Source organism: Mycteria americana, chromosome 4, assembly GCF_035582795.1.
Source record: "Mycteria americana isolate JAX WOST 10 ecotype Jacksonville Zoo and Gardens chromosome 4, USCA_MyAme_1.0, whole genome shotgun sequence".
Taxonomy (NCBI): Eukaryota; Metazoa; Chordata; class Aves; order Ciconiiformes; family Ciconiidae; genus Mycteria; species Mycteria americana.
In genome coordinates this window covers 45,591,528-45,612,379 of record NC_134368.1, presented here as the reverse complement: position 1 = coordinate 45,612,379, position 20,852 = coordinate 45,591,528, and the positions used below count along the sequence as shown (strand labels likewise).

Sequence of the window (20,852 nt, the reverse complement as noted above, 5' to 3'; positions counted from 1 at the left end):
ATGTAACAGATTCTATCTCGAACCAGCCACCAAACTTGCTTCCAGTGTGGCTGAGAGTGTGGAGGAGATCCCTGGCTGGCTGCAGCAGAGCTAGACGAAAACAGTTCTAATAAGGGCAAAATTTTTGCCATTTCTTCCTCTTTATCTTCTACCCCTCTCCTCTTAAAATAAGCCTGCATCCCTGGCCCACCAACCAGAACCAGCCACTGCCGCAATCTTTTACTGTCCTCTTTCAAACCTGGAACACCAGGCTCTTGTCCCATTGCAGCCCTTACATTTATTTACCTGTGAAGCACTGGACACTGCCAATTTTTCTCGAGTGAAGTTTGGTTTTAACTAACTAGAAATGCCATTCTAAAAGCCACGATGTATCCTTGTGCTTCAAGAGCAAGCTATTCCTTACATTTCAAGGAAATGTTCTCTGTGGCTGACTTACTCCAGACCATGATGTTTCATGCACCTTTCTCTGATAGTAGATGAAGATGGGTGTTTCTAGATTACCTGGATGAATGGGCTATTGCTTTGGTCTAATATATAGTTATCCCTGTATTTTCATTATTAACATTGTTTAAAGTTGGTCTGGGAACTGATGGGAAGTGCTCAACTTCTACACCAGAAGGGTGTTGGCCTTCTAAAAACAGGGTGGGAAGAACATGCAAATGGAAGAGAGATTACTCTCTTATTATGCAGTTGACTAGGGAGGGGTGCATTGCTTTTTCTTTTTGGAAGACAGGGATTTTACCCATTATTTGAACATACATTTAGCTAAAAAACTGTAAAGTTCTAGGCTAGCCTGGAAAATATTTTTAACTGTTTGTTTTATGGGCCAGCTAGGATTGGGGTTCTGTTGTGAGAGGTATTACAGCAACAAGCTATAAGTATGGTGTAGCCCAAAAGAGTTTACAGACTTGAATAGACTATTTAAAAAAAAAAATAAAAAAAGAAAAAAGGGAAACAGAGATATGATGACCCGTGGATAGATCAGCAGTAATCAGGACTGAGATCACAAGTTTTCTGATTCTATAACCTGGTGCCTTCATCCTGCCTCACTAGGATGTGGTTGCCCTTTAACTAGACATTAATGAATAAGAACTTTTGTATGTAAACTGCCTTCTCAGACTGAACAGCTTGTGCAACTTTTCCGAGTCTGTGATCTTTAAAATCATCACGCTGCTAGGCTGTGTTAGAGATTCTTCTCTGTCAAGTTGGATGAAAGCAGCTACTTTCGTCTCAGCTGTGACCTTTACCGTAGGCATCCATGTATCTATTTCTGTGTATGACCATAAAGCTACCTGTGGCAAAACCTGAAAGACAGCCCTTGCCAACTTAAAGCACAGAGGTCATTTGCTCATTTTTAAAGTATTCTATGCAGATGAAAGCATGTGTGTCTGTCCACCTCCCTGTGAAATTCAAGGTGCTTATTATGAGTAAATTAAGCCACTTAAAGAAGAGACTGTGTGTTTGACCTCTCTCACTTGCAAGTAGGTTCAGCAGTATGTTGCTACACATAAGATGAAATTTCTGGAAGCTGGATAAAGGCTTTCTTGAAAATGTTTCTGTTTTCTGGATATTGGTCATGCTTTAAATCATGAAACATATGCATTAAACTTTGATCTGAAAAAAAATTCAAATGGGAGGCTAGAGATGTCGTTTGCTTTGGGAATTCTGTCCCTACATACCTGAATTTTATAAGCACAACATCTAGATTAAAGTGATTATAAAATTTGTCACTAAGCCTAATGCCTTTTTTTTTTTGAGGAGGTATTCCCCTGTGACATGTCTAAGAGAATATAAATATGGTCTGCTTTACAAAACTGAATGATAAGTAGAAGATTATCTCAATAAAATATGAAAACATAACTGTAATGCTAAAAGCTCAGAGTAATCAAATGTCTTTTGAGACCACTGAAGGGCCATTTATTGCACGTTAGATGTTAATCTTGACACAATTTTTGTATTGAAGATAAGCACCATGCACACAAAGCATTTCTACTTCATGCTATTTCTGTTGTCCTTAGTTCTTGGTTTTGTATAATAATTTAATAATAATTTAAAATTAATAATAATTTTTATTTTAATATAAAACCCAGTAGTATGGATGCATCTTCTGTACCAGGGAATGGGGTAATAGAGAAAGCAGAGGTTCACAATCTACTATGCCAGTTATGCTGCTATTTGTTTCCAGCACAGGCTTTAGGGTTTTGCAAATGGTGTTTCAATCCTCCTTTTTAAGATTGCCAGCAAATACGCAGTTATACCAGGAGAACGAGCCTTGTTTGTGACAAGTCAGTCAGTCTGTAATGTAGGAAAAAACCCAACAAACCAACAAACAATTCCTTCCTCGCTGCTCTGCCCCTCAGTCCACCCAAAGTCATCTTTTATTCTTTAGGAAACATAGCATGTGAACATTTTGATTCTTTTGTCAGCATTTTACACCTTTAGTTTTAGGCAATATTTAAAAAATATTTATATCATAGTAATCTTTGGTATCACCAAACTCAGCGTATCTGTCAGTGGGGTCTGAGACTGCGGGTGGTCTGGTACTGAAGATGCGAGATGTTACGGGTAAATCCTATAGCTGAAGCACGCTAGCTAAAAGCATCAGCTGACACAGCGATTCTTTATGTGGGTCAGCCTTTACAGAAGGACTGAAGACACGTAGTGTGAGTTATGTTATCCTGCCTACTTAATTTTTTTCAGATTCTTTTAATCCTTCTGCAGGGGAGCTTTGCCTATTAGTCAACTGGCTAGCACTTCAGCTCCCATAGTTAAAGAATAAATTGTCCAGTTTCTGAATGACAAAGTATCAGCAGCAAGTGGCTTTGTTCAGACTCTAGTTAGTCTTATTTAAATTATCCTGTCCCTAAGAAAATATGAAGGTATTTTTATGCAGCTGTATAATCTCATAAGCGCTGATTTACAGTATGGTGAAGGATTCTGAGCTTTAATTTTACATGACTTACTGTACATATACTTAAATTCAGTGACAAAACTTCAGATCAGAAACTCTGTTTCTATCAAATCAGAATGTCTACGATTTTTTTCACTGAAAGAAAAATCTAAAATTCTAGCTAAAATTATTTTAGGTTCAAGAATGTTTCACTCCAAGTGAGACAATGTTTCAGTTCTATTTCCAGTATCTTTTAACAGAAGAAGAGGATATGAAAGGCTAAGCTCATGACTGTTAACAAAAATAACCATCAGAATAGAAAATCAATCTGTCTCTCTTGTGTGGAGGCTTAAGCCAAAATGCGCTGTTACATGGTGGTTAGGGCACTGTTCTGGTAGAGAAGATGCAGAACCCTCAAGCGAAACGACTGCATGGTTCTCCCTTGTAGACTAGATAGACATCATTAATTATAGTGCATTACTTGATTAAAGTGACCCTTCTGTTGCTTCGTTTGCTTCATGAATCTTGTTTCTGCACTTCAGCAACCCCTAACTGCATCCCAAATCCATCCCAAAACTTCCACACCCATCCCCTTCAAAAAAACCCGAGAAAACAACAAAACAACCACCTCCACCCCAAATGTTTTAACTAGTAATTAGTAGTTGATGCAGATTAATCTTCTAAAGTGGTATCTCTTCTAAAGCCATTTTTTGAGCAAATCAATTGCTTCCTGTAAATTGCATGTCACTGTAACTGAAGTGGACTTTTAAGTACAGATTATGATGCTGGCTAAAAAGCGGGTATGTGGAAGAGTTACTTTTTCCTTACGCTCCATTTTAACCTGCCACGCTGCTTTCCAAGGTGGGAGCTGTTTAGTATTTTGTAGATGGTGTCAGTCATGCTAAGTATTACATTATTATGATTGTTTGCTTGTTTTCAGCTGAAACGGTGCTCAACCAATTTGTGTCTAGTACTAAGGGAATGTGAAGGAATAGGACTGTATCTTGATCAGCAGTCTGATTCCTTCCTCTGATACTATAAAACTGCCACCCACACCTAATTTTTAATTAGATGGGGCTCATTTAGCTAAAGGATAAATTTATACATCCAAGTCTTCACATAGCCTATAAAGTCAAGGATGTTAAGATACCCAAAAGGTGTATTTTATAAGATACATGGTATCATGTTCTAAACTTGCAGCTCATGCACATCTTTAAATCCAGTGCAGCATCTTATTTGTGTGTATTTTAACAGTGGAACAGTGCACTTGCACATGTTTGCAGCAGGATTGCTAGCAGGATTGAATTTTCCAAAACTGGAACTTGTACATTTTATTCCACAGATGCAAGTGTTAAAATATTTGTATCTATTTTAGTGTTTTTGTATGCATGCTCCTAAATAGCATAATTTCAATGCAGTGCTGAATGATTTCACTAGAACTTAGTCTATGCTTCAGTTACAAACCGCAGTTTTAATTACAGCACAGATGCATGTAGATGAGAATAAAAAAAAAGATAATCTGGATGATCTTTGACCATTATTTTAATTTCCTTCTTCCTTATGCCATGATAGTATAAACAGCAAGTGAAGGAGTTTAGTTTGCTGAAATCATTATTTAAACCTTAGAAACAGAGGTTAAACTTTACTGTATTTCCTCAAGGTTTGTTTTATGACAGGTATTAACATAACTGCTGCTCTCTGAAATTGATTTCATTTTAATGTTGTAACTGAAAATATGGAATATCTACAATTAGCAAGGATGTAACTTGCTCTCCTGTGTGCTTCTGTGTTGCATTGTATTGTGTTTGGATTCTCCACATCTGCTTTCCTAGGTTAGTCTCTTTCCTAATGTTACAGATTTCTTTTTTTCCCCTCCATGTGATAAAGAATGAAATTTTTCTATTTTAGACAGCATATTTTTCAATATTCTTGGCATATGCTGCTTTGATTTTTATTGGCTTATTTGCTTGCGAAGTAGTTCAATGTTCTGAGAAATTTTGGTTTTGTTTATGCTGTGGGATCTTGTTCCCAAAACCTGCAATAGGTTCTTTCATTATTTTCATATTGGCATTATACTGATCTTAATGCATTGTTGGTGGGTATCAATTTGAATTTGGGCAAGAATTCATGACAGAAATCTTAAAGAAATTCCAGGAAATTTAAAAATAGTGGAGATGCAAATATTGCCATAAGCATCTTCATACTGCAGGTAGCACAATATGTTCTGGCTAGGAGAATCTATCAGTACAAAGAGGATTGCAAAGATGATAGCATAGATTGATATAAAATTACTGAATCAAATTGATTTAAATCAGCAGGCAGAAGGCTTTAATCAATTTAAATTTTACTCTGAATTGAACTTTTAAAAGCAGGTCCAGTTAAAGCAGGTTGAGGGGCCTGTCCACTGAATTTTTAATATCTCCAAGTGTGGAGATTCTGCAGCTTCTTGGGGCAACCTGTTCCAGGGCTTAACCACTCTCATGGTTTAAAAAAAAAAAACAAACCACAAAATAACAAAAAACAACCTAACTCTTTTTTCCAGTCAGATTTTCCTGTGTTCCCACTTGCCTCTTGTCCCACTGCTATGCATCTTCAAGAACAGTCTGGCTCAGTCTTCTCTACCCTCCCATTAGATTGTGGACGGTAATAAGATCTCCCCTTTGTCTTCTCTTTTACAGCTGAACAAATTCGGTTTTCTTAGCTTCTCCTTGTAATATAATAAGCTCCAACCCTCTGATCATGTTGGTGGCCCCTTCCACTGGACTTGTTCCTCCATTCTCAACTAGCAGGACAGGTACTAAAAGCTTGTGTGTTGCATAAAGTGGTACCAACTTGTGGGAACAAGGGGCTGTGTGAAGGGGAGTGTAGCACTGAACTTTGTGAAGCGAATATACTGTGAAGGGATGCCCGTTAAGTCATCTAGCAGCCTTCAGGTAGGATGAACTCCCTTGTCTGGTGTGGAGGCACTCCAGGGCAGCTTCTCTGACCAGCTGCTTCTAGATAGTCCACGAGGAGGGTTTAATGTTTGATGTAAAATTCACTTCTTTGAAGATACTTGGTGCTACATGTATGCTATGTTTTGATTTAGCAGAGAGATACAGCAATATACTGAAATCACAACGCAAGTGAAATACAGCAATTGCAATATACATTTGGATCAACATCCAAAAGTGATTCCCATTACTGGTCTCTATATGCCCACTGTCAGGATGTTGGGCATCCCCAGTTGACTAGGAAGGAATATGTGGGATAAAGCCAGCTCGAGCCTGTTGCTCTCTTCAGAGTTCCTTCTGTTGGTTGTTCAGTTTTTATACTTTGTGTTGGGCTGAGCCACATATACACCTCTCCCCCCACTGGTCTGGCTAGCTGGGAAGACATTACACTACTAATTATCTCAGAGAAGGCTGTTTACACAACCTGATGACTCACTGGTACAGCCACAGATCTAAAACAAAGGTTATCCTCCAGTCCCCCTTGTGTTGTGTTCAGCTTTCTTTACACTACTTGGTGCTCATTCCTTACGTTTCTTCCCTGAGTTCATCTCCTTTGAGCCTTCTTCCATTGCAGGGGCTTGTTGGGCGGTCACACAGAATGTATCTCCCTGAGACTGTTGTAAACCTTGTGAACTGATGGGTCACACATAACTGGAGAGGTGCCTGCCTCTACCGGCTGCTCCTCGCCTCAGAGCTCACTATGCATGTTTTGGTCACATGAGGTCAATATGTCCAGCTGCACAAGGGTGAACAGAGTCATGATGCTGGCTGGGAAAAAAGAGGGAGAAAAGCTGCAGGCAACATCAGTACCCTCAGCCCTCAACATACTCTGGGCACGTATCTGAAGGACCACAAGATTGGCCAGCAGCCTCAAATATGGGTTGATGATCTAGCTGAGTTATTTTGAAGGGCTTGAATCTACTCCAGTGAAAACAGCAACCAGGTTTACTGCCTTAAGTGGATCCCTCTTGACTATGCAGGTGACCCTGCAGGTGGATTTTAAAACAAATACTTGTACCTGGTCACAGTCCGTTTTGTCTCAGTGGAGTTGGAAAGGTGTATTTGGCATGGTGGGTGCACACAGCTTTGGGAATAGGAGTGCCACTTCAGGAAGGAGAACAGGAGGAGATAGCCAGGGAATAGTCTTCAAAGACTTGTAAGGGTTAAATGATCTGCTCTACGAAATGTAGCAGTCATTCCAAGATTCATCACCATGACTTTGACACAGAAAAGAGAATACGTAATTTCTTACTTGCCATCTGTAAGAATAATCTGTTCACTTTCTTTGATTATAAAAACAACCACCGCTGTGATGAGGATACGTTTTCATAGAAATAAGCATTTGGAGATGTTTTGGGTTTTTTTTCCCCCTCTGCATTTCTTGCAGTATAAAGCGGTATGCGTATGAAAGTATTTTTGATCTTTAAAGGAAAGTTAGGATACCCTCTACTGGCTATTTTTGGAAATAAATCTGAGCTATAGCCTACAGTTTGGAGTCAGCAGCAGTTAAACTTAATCTGTACTGCAGTTTTCATATAGGTTTTTTTAATGGGTTTGAGAGGAGTTTGGGTCGTCGTCGTCCCCGGCTTCAGCAGAATGAATCTGCCTGTGGTAAAACTGTATTTTTAAATGCAGGTTGTTACAGCTTCCAGGTTAACAGTTCTATAGGTACAAATGGAAATAGCTAGATGTTATCACAGCTCTTGTTGCCTAGTAACCAAAGCCCAATGTATAATTTCAATGGGATAAATTTGATGCACTTTGCCTCTCTTTTCCTTTTTAGTAGCAGAATACACATAAATATATTTAGATTTAAATGTCTTATTGTCTGGTAAGTAAAATGTATTGAAATCTGTAACTTTACAAACTCAATTACAATGATTTAAGAGCTGATGTAAATTTCCCATAATGAAGAATGATCTTCTAGTTCTTGTAACATTGCTTTACTGTTCATATGAGTGAGAAAGCATCTCAATGTGACTGTGCATACAAATCTTAAATTCTTTTCTGCATGCCATTCTCAAATTTCACCTTTCCGTTTCATTTACTAATTTGATAATGATTTTACATATTTTTGTACTGAATCCATTTAAGCAGTCAAGGATTGTTCTCAGAGTTATTTGCTCAACTATACTGATAACATGGCTAAAATTATCTAGGACTGTGTTTGAATTAGTTACTGAACTTGTAAGCAGGTGTGAAATGTTTGCTTCATTGGGACAAGTTGTGTAAATAAATACTTGTAGTAGATTTCTAGCCCTGATTTTTGGCATGTAATTTCATATCTTATCCTAGAATTCACTATCAAAGGAATTATCCCCTTGCTGTTATAACTAATCATACTGTAGTTCTAGTAATAGAAATTGTATTCCTAATATTATCTTCACATTTTCATAAACATATGCTAAAATAAAATGAGTTCACTGTACTGTTTTAACCTTGTCATTAGTAACCTTTAAGCTTACTAAACTTGTTTTGAATTGTGTGACTTTATCTGACACTTGTGCCTATTATATACAGATCTTCTCCATTTATTCTGTTAGACTTATTTGATATTTTCAAAGATTATCTATGATTTCAACTAGTTTTTAGTTATTTTGCTTAGCAGCAGTCTGTGTATCTCAGTGCAATCACATTCGTGTTTTTCCTTCGTGTTTTTTCTCTTTCATTAACAGTTGATATTCAAAGCAAACTCTTGTTAAATACATGATCCTTCTTTTTTGCTGTGTACATTGTGTAAATGTGTAAATGTGTAAAACAGAGGCTATAGTGGATTATTGCTTCAAATTAGGGATTAATATCTTGAGGAACAGAAAGATGGTTTTCAAGCAGGCTTCATATATGGCAGGCTGAAGGGAGAGGAACAGCCATAAATAGTAGAAGCGGGATCAAAAAATGAAGTTTAAAGCAGACCTTAGCTTTACAAGGTTGTATCACCTGAAGTCCTTTTTGTTGTAGTTCGGGTCATAATTGTTAGCTTTATTTCAAGAAAAAAGTCTAAAGAGTAAACAGTAACAGTAGCTCTTTAGAAGCCAAGCAGATAGATGCTTACAGAGATGATGGCAAATATTTGATTCTACAGACAGTTACCAAGATTAAAACTTCTTCCAAAGAGCAATAATGTAGAAGTATATTCTGCAGCTTTCGTGTAGTAAAGTGTTACCCAGGTTTCTAACTAGTTTTAATCTGCTCTTTTCTTCTCATTTTCTTCTTGTTTGACTCTCTTTAATTCTACCCAAGTAATTGTTTAAATGAAAAGCAAACATTAACGGGAGTAGTGCAGCCATTGTCTTTGGTGTATTTTTTGCTTGCTTATTATTGATGCAGTCCTATAGTGTATGTTTTCTCTGTATGTAAGGGAACAGTTGCAAGACTTCCGTGTTAAAATCCTGCTTGTTGTCATCCACTGAAGATGCAAGCTAACATTAATTTCACACTTGAATGTTCTAAAATAGAAGTCTCATTAAAACAACTGTCAAAGGCACAGAAAATGGAAAAAATCTGAAGAAGAAATTACAGATAGCAGTATGGAATTTCACTCAAAGGCACAATTATAGTTCATGTAAATCTCAAGTTTTACTGGTCAAATAATGTATGCTATACAGTTTTTTTAAATTGTTCTTGACTTTTTGCTTGCTTTGTGAAAGTTGAAGGACAAATATGTCATTTACGCTAATTCCTTACTGATACGGACTTTTAATGAATTATAGAATATTTTATATGTGCAGGCTTTTACATGCCAAAATTGTCATCCTTCCAAGAAGGTCACAGACTTCTTTGGAAGCTGAGTTGATTCCTTACTGGAATCAGTTGCATAAAGATGCTTATTATTGATTCTAAAAAATGGCACAATGTCCAGTGCTTGCATGCAAACAAGATTTACATATTCTATCATGGTCTAGAAAACTTTGATTTAAAGTTTTGATTTGCTGAAGGTTTGGAAATGATACGTAATTACGGACTGTTGGGAAGAGTAAGAAGGCAACTTGTGAATGAATATTGGGAAGAGGTTTACATGAAGTGTGAGAATTATAATCTATGGAATGATTTCCCAGTGAAGATGGTGGTGGAGATGTTGCTTGTTATTTTAAATCTGGAATGGTATTTGCAGGGAGGTTAAAATCATGTGAATGTTGGGGTTTAAGTTCTTCAGTCATGCGGCACTGAAATTTTCCTCTGTTTTAGTCTTTTAATTTTTTAATTTATTATTTTGTTTTCTTTATTAATATTGAAAGTACTCTTGTATAAGCTCAGAATTGAATTGGGATATTAACCACCTGTTGCGTCTTACAGGTACTGCTCCCAGCAGCTGGTCTCTTGCAACTGCAGGATGTGAAAAGGACTTGCTGTGAATTTTTGGAATCCCAGCTTCATCCTATCAACTGCTTGGGAATTCGTGCTTTTGCTGACATGCATGCATGCACAGATCTCTTGAGCAAGGCCAACACATATGCAGGCAAGTTATCATTACTACAGAATATAGCTTGATATCTGTGTATGGGTACCCACACACAGGTTCCATTCCCACCCAACCCTACCCAGAGGAAACCGAATTTTATCCAGGATATTGCAGACATGTATCTTCTGACGAAGAGTGCATTTGATATGAATGTCTTTAAGAGAAATAAAATGTTCCAGTTCTCCTGGCTGGAACATAGTTATAATAAGCACAAAGGGGCAGCATCTTCACGGTCCATCAGGGCCATACAGGGTCCAAGCAATTTGTAATCCAGAAAGAAGCTAGTTTGCTGTTTAAAATTTTGCACCGTCACTTGGGAGAGGAAATCAGGAAAGAAGAATTAAAATTCTGGTAACTGCCATGAGCCAAAGTCTGTAGGAAGTACATGGGGGAAGAAAGAAGATGAGGGCATGGGAGGGGGCTATCTGTAGCCCCTGTACTGCACTAGCTAAGAAGCAAGAAAGGTAGCATGAGTATTGTGTTATCAACCTGTCTTCTGAAAATCCTACTCATCTAGCCCAAGACTTGAAATTTCCTACTATAAAGGGTACCTGTAGTCTTATTCTTCTATCTTGACACAAAGTAGATAGAGGTAACTAACCGTTATATAACTAACCATATAGCTCAACCAACAAAATTCTACTTTCCTTGTAAAGATCACTTGCAATTGGATTGTTTCTCTTTTTTTTCTGGAAAAAAATGTTCATGGAATTCTTAATTTTAATACTAAAAATACATTGTCATGGTCATCTTAAAGACTGTGTTATGTCTGTACAAGGACTGGCTTATGTCAAGGCTTGACATTTTTGAAAATTAGGTTCTCATTTTGCTTGCTTTTGTGAATGAAAAAGCAATTGTGATTCTGTAGTGAAGTAACAGTAGTGTTGTAGGGGGGGGCAAGGGAGAATAATTATTCCCTTTTTCTTGATGATGGAAAAATGCTGAACTGAACTTTAAGACAGATGCAGACAGGCTGAAGTGAATCCAAGGAAGTCTAACATGAACATATTAAAAAACCAGACTGACCTATGACAAAGACTGTGAGAGAAGAGTTTCAGTCAAGAAACTAAAAGGCTAGGAGGATGAGAAGGAATGCAAATCTTCCTGTGCGTAAAAATGACTGAGAATGAGTAAGCTTAACTTGTGAGGTATTTCTAAAGTCATTTCATATATTAAGGAAAAATGTAAAAGTAAGACAGGTCAGGCAAGCTGTCTCTGGAAGTTATGGACTCTCCACTGTTAGGCAGCTGTAAAAAAAATGGTTAGACTAACTTCTCATTTAGGTTGATCTAAATCACATCTGTGTGCAAAACTAGATGATTTTAAGTTCTTTCTAGCTTACATTTCTATGATTCCGTGAAGGCTAAAATCCTTTTTTTTTTTCTTTATATTCCAACATTTTCTGCTGTTGGAAACCGATATACACGTAGTTTCAGAGAAAGTATTACTAAATTGGTAACTTTTAACATAATGGATTAAAACCTTGTTTGACTGCTCTTGATGCCAAGAAAGGTTGCATAATGTAGATTACTAAAAAGTAAACAAAACATTGTGTAAGCTTGTCAGTTTGTAGTATAATACTGTAACCAAACCTAAGGCTTTTAATTTGTTCAAGTAGCAATGATCTTACTGTTCTTTTGTGTGTAGAGTGCCTTGGGGTCTTGAATTTTGAGTTGAGACTGAAGACGTTACACTGAGGAATTACTTTTTAATGGAAGCTTTTTGTAGTGAAAAAAACCCAAACCCTCTTTTATAGGGTTTAACTTAATAGCCAGCAAAGTAGTATATTTTGATTAGAACTTTGGCAGTGAATATTCGGAGAGTAGGACAAATTTGTTTGGAGATTCAGAAGTCACAGGTTGTCGGAGGTTGAGAGTGACTCTCAGGTATGCCTCCTTATATGCAGCTTGCACTATCTGCCCAGTCACAGATCTTTTCCTGTCTTTTCAGTGTCTCTTGGATGTTTCATTTCTACTTCAGGTTCAGCAAAACTGAATTGCTTTCCATCTAATCATCTTTCCCTTCTCCCTGTCTTCCTCTGTCACTGGTGACTTCAGTGTTCTCCCAGTCATTCAGGTTTGTAAACTTGACAACTTTAACTCTCCTCCGTCATTTGCTCTCAACTACTCAATTGCGCGTTCCTCTGTGTTTTTCTTCCCTCCCTACCAAATCTGCTCTACATCATGTTTCCCTTTTGCCGCAATGTAAATCTCTCTGCCATAACTTCCTCTCTGTTTGCTAAGGTCATTTTAGTACTTTTGCAATATTCCTTTTCCCCCTGGATCAAATTCCAACCTCTCATCCTTGGCTTTTCCAGTTCAGCAGAATTACCCACACTTGAATCTTTTATTTCATATCTCTCTACCACTTTTGTGCTTGGAACTAACCTTCTCTTTCCTCCGTAATCAAACCACCTTCCATTTCTGTCAAATTCCTCCAGAAAGCACTTTCCTTGTCTATGCTTCCCTTTTTGTCACCGTATTCTTGGAGTCCTGCTGGCCCGTACCACGAGCTGCCAGCTCAACTCCTACTGTGTTTTTGCTGTATCTGTGTGGTGAATTTTAAAGCAATGCACACTCTGTTCTTACTCTTGAGATAAATATGCTCTGCATAGTCAGGGTGTGAGCTACTTCATTGCATTGCGCTCTCCGCGCTGCCTTCCTTAATCCCTGGCACTCTCAACAGGCTTAGTACGAGAGCAATACAGAAAAGAGAATTAAAAATGAAATATCCTGATAAGGCTGCAGAAAAAATTCATATGATTGTATTGCTTTTCATAACCTTTCTAAAATGTACAGTGACGAATTAGCATCATTAACAATTAGTACAGAGTTAAAACTGAAGGTTTTCCTGAAACAGAGCACTAAGTGCTTCAATTCATGTGTCTAGACCCAAATAATAGGCTTTTTACTGCCTTGAGTAATTTTAGACCTCATGAAAAGAAGGATTTTGATGAATGTAATTTTAGACCTCATAAAAAGAAGGATTTTGATGAATTATTAAAGTTGCCTTAAATCCTAGAAAATCTGTTTTCTGGTATAGATCCCCCCCCCGCCTTCCAGGAGATTATAGTATCTCTAGCAAGAATGGATGTTTCAGGAAAAAACAGAAATGCAGCAAACTCATATGGTTAGGTGTCTGTCAACAGAATCCTTGGTTACTGACTTGTGTGAAACTGAAGTATACAAATCAGTTGTACTTAGAAGTTTTTAGTCTAGCGAAATTGTATTCAAATTATTTATATATCAATTTAAAAAAATTCAAAAGCTATTCAGGTTGTTTTTGAAAGTACTAGCTGTTGTAATGCATACCTTACTCGAGAAGTTCTAATGTGTATGTGACTGAATGACTTTGCGATAACTGTATTTAGACTATTATGCAAAAAGTGTTAATTTAATCTTTTTGTCTTTGAGACATATAATCAAATCCAAAAAGCTATTGTATTTTTGACCTTTTATGCAATAGGAAGCAAGGCATACATTTATTAACTGGAGTTAATGTCCAGATATTTAATGTTTTAGGGAACACATTTTGATATAGCAGTTGCTTAATTTTGAATTTTAAATTATTTTTTCCAACTTCTATTCTGACCATGCCTTAGTAACTTCTAAACTACTTCAGTTACTTCTAAACAACCTTTGTTCAATTTAGTAGTTGAAGCTAATATTTATATAGATTACTTTCTAGAAAAACAAAATCTAAGACCCTGGCAAGACCTTGAGTGCAATATTGGTTAAATGTATTTGAGAGCACAGGAACTGTGTTCAACTTGTAACCCTCCTTCTATGGGTCATTTTGTTCAGGCATCCTTTGCTGTGCTCAGAGAGACTCTGCAAGCAGGGTGCAGACAAGTGAAAAGGAAAAGGAAGCTATTTGTTGGTCCTAGCTGGGACTTGCAAGCTACTAGGCTGAGCACTGGCATGCTCAGTACTCCTGGTCAAAGCGCCCAGGGAGGAAGGGTTGGCCTTCATTTCTTCTTGGAACGGGCTGATCATCAGTCTTGCTGGATTTCTGTCTGCTGACACCCTGGTTTTCTTCTGTACAGTTTTATACCTTTTCAGGTCAGTGTTTTTCCTCTTGAATTTTCAAGCTTCTTACTGCCTGTATCTCAGCCATCATAGCTTCTTTTTCCCCCTGTTCTTATCTCAAATGGCTCTTTGTACTTTGTCAAGGCTCTTTCTTATAACTGAAAAAACTTTCTCGAAAGTCTGAGCCAAAGATACGTGGCTGTGCCATTTCAGAATTAGGCCTTGTATTACAGACAGCTGAACTCCCAGCAGCAGACATTTCAGGATTAAGGCTCCAGAAACTAGAATGAGTACAGAAGAGGATTATTAGATTGAAAAAGCAGTGAAAATATTTCCCTGCTAGAGAAAATGAAAAGCATTTGGATGTTTAACTTCTCCCAGTCTTTATTTTGTTACACTTGATATTTTATATTTAGGAAAAAGAGGCAGGGAGATAATTCTGCTAATAGACAATGATAGCATAAAAACAAATGGATGCCGACGTTGATCAGAAGTTATTAGAAAAGTGAAACTCTGCAACTTTGTTCCAGTGGGAGTAAAAACTCAACTTTCATTAAAATTGGAGCTTCATAATCCTATGGTGGGTGACTATCCTGTAGCAGAGTGTGAGATTTCTATAATTTAGGAGAGTCATTTATATGCATCTATGATGCCTATGGAGAGATCTGAAAATAGTGGACAATTTATACAGATTACTTGGAATGAGCTTCTGTTGCAATTAAACTTTCTGAGATGCTACCTGTTCTCGTGAAGTTCCAGAAGGCAGCCCTGCTCTGGGTCTTGTTGCCCTTGCACAGTCAGGGACGACGTACAGCTAGGGCCTCTCATCCTTCTTGTGTGAGGATTCCTACGAAGAGTATGTGGCGTGAGCGCTGCTAGTCCATCCTCAGTTTTAGACCGAGATACATCTTACGTAGTCTTAGAAGATGTTCACAAAACAACAATTTTTCCTGAGAATATGGTGCATTTTATAGTTGTCGTAATGTTATGTACAACCTGAAGATAGATTGGTAAAGCCTTTTAATGAAGAGGGGTATGCTGTCTCGGACTAGAGAGACACTTGCTCAGTGCTTAGGCCTTGACATACTCTTTAGTTATAACCAGAGATGATAATAATGTACTTCCACTCACCGCATAGGCTGGTACAGGGTTTGGAAACATTGGATTACCTGTGGAAGAAGTGTCTTTTGAGGATCAGGTTTACACAGAAAACCTTCTTGGCTTTTGGCATCATGCTGAGGAGATGTTGAAGAAACTTTTGTTAGGGAACCTTAGCGTGTGTTGTGAAGCAGGGATTGCTGTGTTGTACTTAACTGTGGGATACAGCGTTCTTGATTCTGGTACTCTGAGTCTAAAACTTCGAGCCCTGACTAGACTGGGAAGCATGCACGTCTGCTGTAGACTATTCTTGTGTACATTTGTATGCATGAGATTGAAAGGATGTAGTTAGCAGAATCGTTCTTACGATTCTATTCTGAGTAGCAACGTCTGTTGCTATGCTTCTGTTACCTTGGCTGCTATGAATTTCATGGTGTTCTCAAAAGCAGTTATTTAAGCACAAAATTGACAAGTAAATCAGATTCTTTACAAAAATTGATTCTGCAGTGTTTAGCTTCTGCTGGTTCTCCAACTGGCAGAGCTTGTCCCTCTATCCCTCTGTAATAAGGCTGGGGTTCCTCCTTGACCAGTGCCTTATGTTGACCTGCTGACCAGGCCATTAGCAAAGACCTTTTGTTCCAAGCCAAAAAAATCACAATGTGACATTGTGAATTGAAGCAATAATTTTAAAAGCTAATTCCGGCTAAATATTTTTGTTTCATTTGCTTGAGAAATTGTCATTGTTCTTTTAAGTGAAAGTAAGGCTTAGATCTGTCCAAGCTGCCATGCTCTGCATTGCTCTAAAACAAGAGCAGTTCAGTTCAGAAGTTATCAGTTCAGAAAGAAGCTACATTTCTGGAAAGTTCCAGCTTGTTTTATAGCATTATCGCATCAGAAAGATGCAGGTACTCCATTTAGTTTATAAAAAATATCATCATCTGTTTTGTGGAATAGAAATAGTTGGCCTAAACCAGACAACAGACACTTATGAGACTCTATATAGCTGATTGTGATATTTTGTTTCACACATCAATACACTGGATTACTGTCATGAAAAGATCTAGGGAATATGAGGGGTTTTTCCCTTATTTCCAGCTGCACCCTCTAGCACTGATAAGCTCTGCCCATGTTTTTCATATGTGTTAATGTGGCTTTGGGAAGATCTTTGGGAGAAGATTTCTGAACGTGTACAAAATGTTAAAAAGATTTATGGAAATGGATGTTAAGTGTCATCAGCTGCTGGAACACCTCAGAAAAATGTTAGAAAATGACTGAAGCCTATTAATGATGGAACAGAATTTTGGGCAGTCTTCAACAATGTCATACACAGACAAACACTGACAACAGCCACTGTCATAAAACAAAAAGGAGAAGGTAGGTTACAGGATTTTATTTTTGGCCACCATGATTCTCTGAAAGGTTTTTAATCTGAGGGAACTTCAGCAGACTTTTGCTTCTGTATTTGTTTATTCCATTTAGTAAAGGCAATAAAGCCAGAGAAGGTGACTGACTGTAGGTATATAAATGAGTGAAATAACGTTTGTGAATTAATCCACAAATGTTTCTAGCATAAAATGTCCTGTGCAGATTTCAGAGGTAGCTTTCCTTCCTATGTAATTGAAAAATACAAAATTAGTGTCAATATCTTTATGGCCAGCAAGACTATGTGTCTTTTGGATAGAAGACGTAGGTCAAGTGCTTACTGCTGCTGTGTGTATGTATAATACACATGTCCAGACTCATAATGAAAAATTCCCAAAAGTGGTACATTTACAGCGCCTTTTATCTTCCTGTGCTCTCCACACTGGTATCGCTTATTGTACTTCCAAAGATTTGTTACTAGCCCCTTTCATGTTGTTAAGAACTTCCTTTTTGTCCTTTTAGTTTGTCCCTGAGGCTTGAAGTCCCATCCTACTGGTACAGGGCAGACAAGGACAGATCTTTAGCTCTTCAGATAGAAACTGTCTTTATTGGTTGCGAAAATGTGAAAATCTGTTTTTCATATGCAATTGGAACAGATATTTTAGAAATGTCCTAAAATGGAAGGGATTTTTTTTAGAGGCAGATTTTAGTTTTGATAATAAAGAAGTAGGATTCTACTTGCTTAGGAAGTGGGAATTTGGGAGCCAAGCCTCTGCAGCTCCTAAGCCAGCTTGTTTCCAGGCTGCCTGACTCTGGAGCCAGCTGGCTTCAATGTCTGGGTAAAGTGGCAAGAAGCGGGGCAGGATTCCAATATGAATTTGTCAAAGTCGCACACTGTGTGGAAAATTCTGATTTGGAAAAAAGATAAGTATTTTATTCTCTCATGAAAACTTCCAGCCAGATAGTTCTATCTGTTTGCTTATCTAGGGGATGTTCATGAAGAAAGTAGTATGTTACCTAATGCAACAAATAAAAACCAAGCTATTTTGAGATTTTGCAGGGGACAGATGCATGAAATATTTAATCATGTCATAAGTTTTATGATATTTGATGTTCATATCTCCAGATTATCGAAGCTTTCAGGATGTAAGCAATAATGTGGGATAGTACAAATCCTAACCCAGAAGGCAAAAACATACACACACCCCCAATACTATTTTTCTGCCATAATTATTGGAAAAAGAGGATCTAAGTGGGATTTTTGGAACTCTTCATACTGAATCATTATTTCAAAGATGCTGATATGCTTCTTGTTAAAAGGAAGTAAAAAGTTTGAATTTCATAAGCATTATTTTTATATATAATGAAATAATGCCGTCTGTCTTCAACACTTGAACAGCTTTAGATAAATTGCCATTGGCAGACTTAATTGGTGTTTTTGCATTTCCTTGTTCTTTTTCAGTTTCTAATTATTTTGAATAATCCATTTAGCTGTAATTTCAATTGGCTTCTGCCAAAAGATTTATCTATTAATCAGTTAAGATGGTCTCCTTGACAACAAGAGATCTGGTTCTTAAGAGACAAGTGATTTCACCTTACCTCTTTTTTTGATGACTAAAATTTATATAGCAATCTACTCTCCTATTTCTCCTTTTTCTGTAACTCATTCAGCTGTTGATTGAGAATCTCAGGCTGTAGCTATTGACCGAGTAGTTTGTTTGAATTTCTCCTTTTTTTCCACTCTTCTTTCTTCACTTGGCCCCATGCCTTATTTTATGCTTTAAGCACAGAGGCTGACATCCAGTAAAACAGTCTTAGTTTTTGTTCAAGTGCTGACTATTTTTGTCAGATTTTCTTCTACGGTTCTCTTCCTAGCATGAAGACAGACAGCCTCACATTCATTGTATTACTTTGAAAATTCTCAACTTTCACTCTTTTGGTTAGAGGCTGGATCTCTTCCTATTTAGAGCATGTCATAAATCTAAATCACCTTTTTAAAATAGAAGGCTTTTGTATATGAGTCTATAAAATCAACTGGGTATTTCCAGTCTGAGATGTATCCTGTTGGATGTGATCCACTGTTGGATCAGCTTTCTCAAGGGAAGATGACCAAGGCTTCTGAACCTCAGATTTGTTTGAGATTGAGATGAGTGTTGCTTCTCCTTTCTGCTTGCTTCTTAACTCAACTTCTGAATACAGTCAGACATGCTGTTTTGTGGCACTGTCAGTTGAAATTTGGAGTTTATCATAAAACTAATTTATGCAGATTACCTTTCTCAATTTCTATTTGCCATATGCAAATAGTGAAATTCATCAGATACTTATTTCAGTAAACGTACCTCAGAAAATTCTACTTCAGCTCAAGAAACTGCATATTTGTAGTCTGAAAAGCAAACAGATATAAAGATTTACAAGGAGTGGAAAAGTAATGGTGGTGTCATAAAAATCAATAGTATTTCTCCTCATCCTTTCTCTTCCATTGCCTGAAATACGGCAGAAAATACTGCGCGTCCATCATAAGAGAATGCTGCAGAATTGGAGGGACTTGTAGTGATGATGCTTGCATGAATGAAAAGGCTGGTAGGATGCGGGACTGAAAAGGCGAGGACTGTCTACTTTAAATAGAGATGAAGGCTAAAAAGGAACATAGAATAATGAATGATTTTGAGTAGATAGGTTGTGGCTTTCCCTGTCATTGTATTCAGCATTAGAACAGGGGAATATTAATTGAAAACTGATTAATGGTAAACTGGGTGTTAAATTTAGATGTGGGGCTTTTTGTTCAATGAGACTGTGGGATTATTACTATAGGAAGGTATTAAAGTCAAGAATTTAACAGGATTCAAGGGGACTGGACTGCATCTCACTAAACTCATTGTTTAGTAAAATGCGGTTAAGGTAAAATATCATCCTTCTGGCTACCAATCTCCATAATCTTTCATGGTTAGAGTGAGACCTTTATGGGATGAGGTTTTATTATCATACTTTTCATATATATTCTTGGACTTTTGTCTGAAGCAATTTGTGCTGCCTGTTTCAAGGAACAGGATGCTGAACTAGATAAAGGACAAGAATTATACTGTGTTAGATTTATCTTTTTATGCTTTCTAATCTTTAATACAGTGCAAAAAAGCTGTTGTACTGCTGACAGGTCAAAGTTGACCTGAAAAATTTAGACTTCTTGATCTGGAAGCGTTCAGCATTCTTTAACTTTAACTTTAAACAGCTTAAGACAGTTTGTCAAGCATTGGAGTCTTAACTATAGGAGCACTAGTGGAGTGATAGAAAAGGCTTTAAAAAGTTCTTTAGTTTGAGTATGTTTGATAACCTTTTTCTACTTATTCTGAGTGAATTCTTAAATACCCAGTAACACTTGTCCCTTCTAACTTCTGTTAAGAATAGCTGAAGAGGCGAAAAATTAACAGTTAACTGGATGGAGCTACTTTTTAAGCAACTGAATGGCTTAAAAAGCAATTTTAAGGAAGGGAGAGGACAACTGAATAACTGAATGACAACTCGATAAAGATACATGCTCTATGTTAAAAGAAAATGGTTCTACAACTAAAACACTGATTTTTGTCAGTTTTGTTTACTTTAAGTTGAGGCATTAAAAAAAAAAGAAGAATAACTACCATCTTCTACACGTTGTAGAGATTGTGATATGTAATATTTTTATGACCTTGGAGAACCTCTGAGAGATGCAACAGGATCCAGACCTGTTGTTTGACTTGACCTACATTAGACTGCAAAACTGCTGGTTAGTTCTAATGAATCAGCCGTTGTTGATGTTGAACTGCAGGTTTAAAACATGTTTGTCAACAACATAGAAGGCATATTCTTTTTCTGGAATCTTTTTTCCTGTATTTGTGTGTACAAGGTTAGCAAAATGAGATTTAAGTATTGTCAAGGACAAGTACTGAGATGAAGCGATGCTGAAAATGTTACATTGCTATGATAGCTACTTTTAGCATAACGTGTGTTAATATTTCAATTATTTTAAAGAATCTTTAAATATAAAAGCT

At 37.2% G+C, this 20,852-nt stretch overlaps 1 protein-coding gene across 5 annotated transcripts in view; it reads left to right on the top strand.

The window, feature by feature from the left end:
• The window catches only part of KLHL2 (kelch like family member 2), a 62,955-nt gene that overhangs the window by 28,826 nt on the left and 13,277 nt on the right, over nt 1-20,852 (top strand). For all 5 annotated transcript variants that reach the window (XM_075500351.1, XM_075500349.1, XM_075500353.1 and 2 more), the window contains one exon: nt 10,177-10,339. In XM_075500351.1, the coding sequence (XP_075356466.1) occupies nt 10,177-10,339 (163 nt within the window). The remainder of the gene's footprint in view (nt 1-10,176; nt 10,340-20,852) is intronic.